This window comes from Phytophthora parasitica (assembly GCF_000247585.1).
Source record: "Phytophthora parasitica INRA-310 unplaced genomic scaffold supercont2.40, whole genome shotgun sequence".
Taxonomy (NCBI): Eukaryota; Oomycota; class Peronosporomycetes; order Peronosporales; family Peronosporaceae; genus Phytophthora; species Phytophthora nicotianae.
Window position 1 is genome coordinate 496,640 of NW_008649026.1, and position 3,416 is coordinate 500,055.

Sequence of the window (3,416 nt, forward strand, 5' to 3'; positions counted from 1 at the left end):
GTGGGTCGGTTTACTTCCGTTGTTAGTTCGTCATCGCTCGTTTCGATAGCAAACAGGAAGTCGAGGATGGACAGACTTGGATCAGTAGTGTCAGAATTCTCCATTACCAGAAATTCGGTTATGAAGGCCTCACGAGATGGAAATATACGCGCCAACCAAGCAGAGAAATACGTTTTGAGACAGAGAGTTCATGGTTCATATTTACAGTCTTAGAGTAAATACAACCAGCTGCTTGCTCCCATTAATCAGCTGTCAATGAATTTCATCAAGAAATCGACCGTAATCGCGGTCGATTACGCCCGGATACTTAAATACAGGAGAAGGAAACTATGTTTCTTAGGACCCAGTCACAACCCATGTTACAAGCTCAACCTAAATTATCATACCGCAGATAACCGATAACATCTCGCGCCTTGTACATTCCAGGTTTCTGTAATAAGACTTAAAAGTAAATAGCAGGCTAATTTATAACGGAGTTCTCACCAAATAGAATAGTAACACTGTCTATAGAAAAAAAAAACCTTCCTTCACTTAGATGACTTAGTTTCCTACTAGTTTGAAGTACATGTATTATTTCCTCTTTCGAGTTTTGCATTTAGTAACCCTCCCACTATTTTGAAGCCCCCTCCTATAGTTTTGGGCAATGTGTTGTTGAATATACTTTATTCGGTGCCATCAAATACAAAAAAGGCCAGTGACGATGCGTGATGACACGGCGAAAAGAGATTATGTGTTGGACATCAATGGCTGATCGATTTTTTTACCCCCACTCTTTTCATTCAGGATCCTTCGCCTCCATTCATTGTCCATTCGCCTCGATTCAGATGGAAGAATCGTTTGTCGTGCAGCAACTCGACTACGGGAGAATCAATGGAGTGCGAGGGCGTGATAGCCTTGCGAAAGAGTACAAATCTAAAATAGGTGATCAGCAATAGGTAACTAACTAGCAGATCGGAAAAACTTAATTTAACCCTAAAGTTGATCTAGGATTTCAAATTGGAAGTTGCCGGTGCTACCACCTACTGAAACAGTCTCGATCCACGGATTTACTTTTGAACTTGTCACGGTTTAGTCAACTATCTACACTCAAGAAAGCAACCATTTATTCCACAACTAAATTTCAAGAATTTATTTTCCTTTTCGCGCTAACCCCCTCACAGTAATAAGCTATACTATGCAAATACCATCAGCGATCCGAGTCGACCATAATGCTGCCAGAAATCTACCGAGCGGTAGGTGCGGTACGCAGAGAGCTTTGTGTGCGGTAAAGATCAATTTATGGGAGCAAAGTCTATTCTAGCGCTAAAATATACGGGTTGCCGCCGGAGTCCACCTTCGTGTCAGGTATCATGGTCAGCAGAGCGTATAGAATGTTACATAGTGGGTCACAAGTAAGTGAGATGCCCCACTTTCGCGGATGTAGTAGCCAAACCTTTGACGCTTCCTGCCTTTCATAGACCCTTTTAATCTCCGTTTCTCTGCACTCGAAGTTCTTATGTTGGTATCGTAAGGTGCAGCAATCACGTACCTGCACGTATTGCAATGCCAGCCGCCATAAAAGTGTTTTAAGCGGAAATTTTCGCGCTTGTCTTGGTTGCTGTCGTTTAGAATGACGGTACCCAAGGCGAACACGCTAAAATCGAATCACCGGTCCCAAATAATTGGGTACACACTTGCTAGTTGCTCTTTTATTACCCTCGACTACTGCTCGTACTCCATCTACCATGGCACAGGGTTTGCATAAATTTCATCACCACATGGCTGTCAAGAAGGAGACAGCTCTCGGCCACATGCCGCAGATGGAAGTGTGCTTCAAAAACGCAAAATTGTCTGCGAATCCTAGCTTTCGATGATAGTGCTCCAGGGACAAGCTTCCGACCATCCCGCTCGAATTCTAAAGGACATTTGCGGCGTGTACAAGCCTGGCAGGATCACGCTACAACTTGGTCAGCCTGATTCGGGGAAGTCGCATTAAAAGATGCTCACTGGTAGTTTCCCATTGCGAAGTTGAAGGCGACATCTCTTCAATTGCGTACCTCGTGAGGGCATTGTCAAAATACTGCCGTAGTTCGTGTCTTACGTCAGTCAGCGTGATACACACTTTCCAACGCTGAGCATGAAGGGAACACTCGAGTGCCCTCACACGTTTTGTGGTGTTGAGTTCTCGCGTCGTGATGAGGAACTTTTACCGATGAGCTCCGACAAGAAATACTAACCGACTATAACTCATTTCAGGTACCTTTCCCATGGTAATAGTATGCTTCGAGGTACCTGCCGTGATGAACGCAAACACGTTAGGGGTGAAATGGAGTTCTGCGTGAAATTTACTGTGACGCTCATGGACGAGATCAGAACGGATCTCGATAATTCGGCAACGTTCGACATTATTGGCACGCAGCGCAACTTTGCACACGCTCTCATCTCAAGAAGTTAGTACTTTCATCTTACCGTGACAACGAACGGAAGGTTAATGCAACAATGTACGATATTTTTTTACGTATGTGGTTTCTCCAATACTTCGCTTTGACAAGCTGAATGCTTTTTTTCTCATGCCGTCGTACTGACGATGCTACGAGTAACAGGATAATCGCCACCCACTTCTGCTGATGCTGAGTAAATCATCATACCTCCATGCCCTTCTTGGCGGCCAAACGCTTCCCATTCTGCAATAACCGTAGCGTTTGGTCCGGGTCCGTAAGCGCACCCTCCTCCCACGCACAGACCGATCGTAGCCAACGAGTAGTTCCCACCAAATTGAGTTCCCCACGCAGCGAATGTGGTGCTCTCAGCAGCGGCATATATCGCTGCAGCAGTGTCATTGTCCAGGTTGACGTTATATGCCATAATGTTGACCCAGTCCACGTAGTCCAGCACTTCAGACGGGAAGCACCTCGAGTACGCTGCTCTGTCCGCCGCTGAACAGACCGACGTGTCACCCTCATAGAAGTACGCATCATATGTCAGTAGAGCCGAGGTGCTACCTGAAGCATCCAGCGCTTCTCGTGTAGCTTTCAACATCCCCACCATTCGATCAGCACTGAACTCCGCTCCTACAGTCTCGTCATCGAGATCCAGTCCGTCAAATCCGAATTTAGTCATCAAAACCACGGCAGACTCAGCAAACAGCGTGGAGTTCCTAACCGCTGACATGTTCTCATTGTTGGTCGATCCTCCGATACTGCCCATTGCAAGAATACACCGTTCATGAAGCTTCTCTACACACTCCGAGATAGTCGCATCGGAGGACTGGAACGTCGGCACAATAACCCCGTCAGAGACGAGTGCGAAGCCGAAGACGATGTGCGTGACTCCGTCCGGAACAGAGTCACATCCTGCCACTTCACTCTGCCAGAAGGCCACCGTTCGGTCCTTTGCAGCGACCGGGGAGCACGACGACGGTAGTGTCGACGCAGATG

The 3,416-nt window shown here is 46.6% G+C and overlaps 1 protein-coding gene across 1 annotated transcript; it reads right to left on the minus strand.

Annotated features, from left to right (window-relative positions):
• Window positions 1-2,468: 2,468 nt before the first annotated feature.
• PPTG_23509 (hypothetical protein) lies at window positions 2,469-3,299 on the minus strand (the record flags this gene model as incomplete). Its single annotated transcript, XM_008911162.1, has 1 exon — window positions 2,469-3,299. A coding segment is annotated over one exon (752 nt), but the record flags the coding sequence as incomplete, so codon positions are not given.
• Window positions 3,300-3,416: the final 117 nt, after the last annotated feature.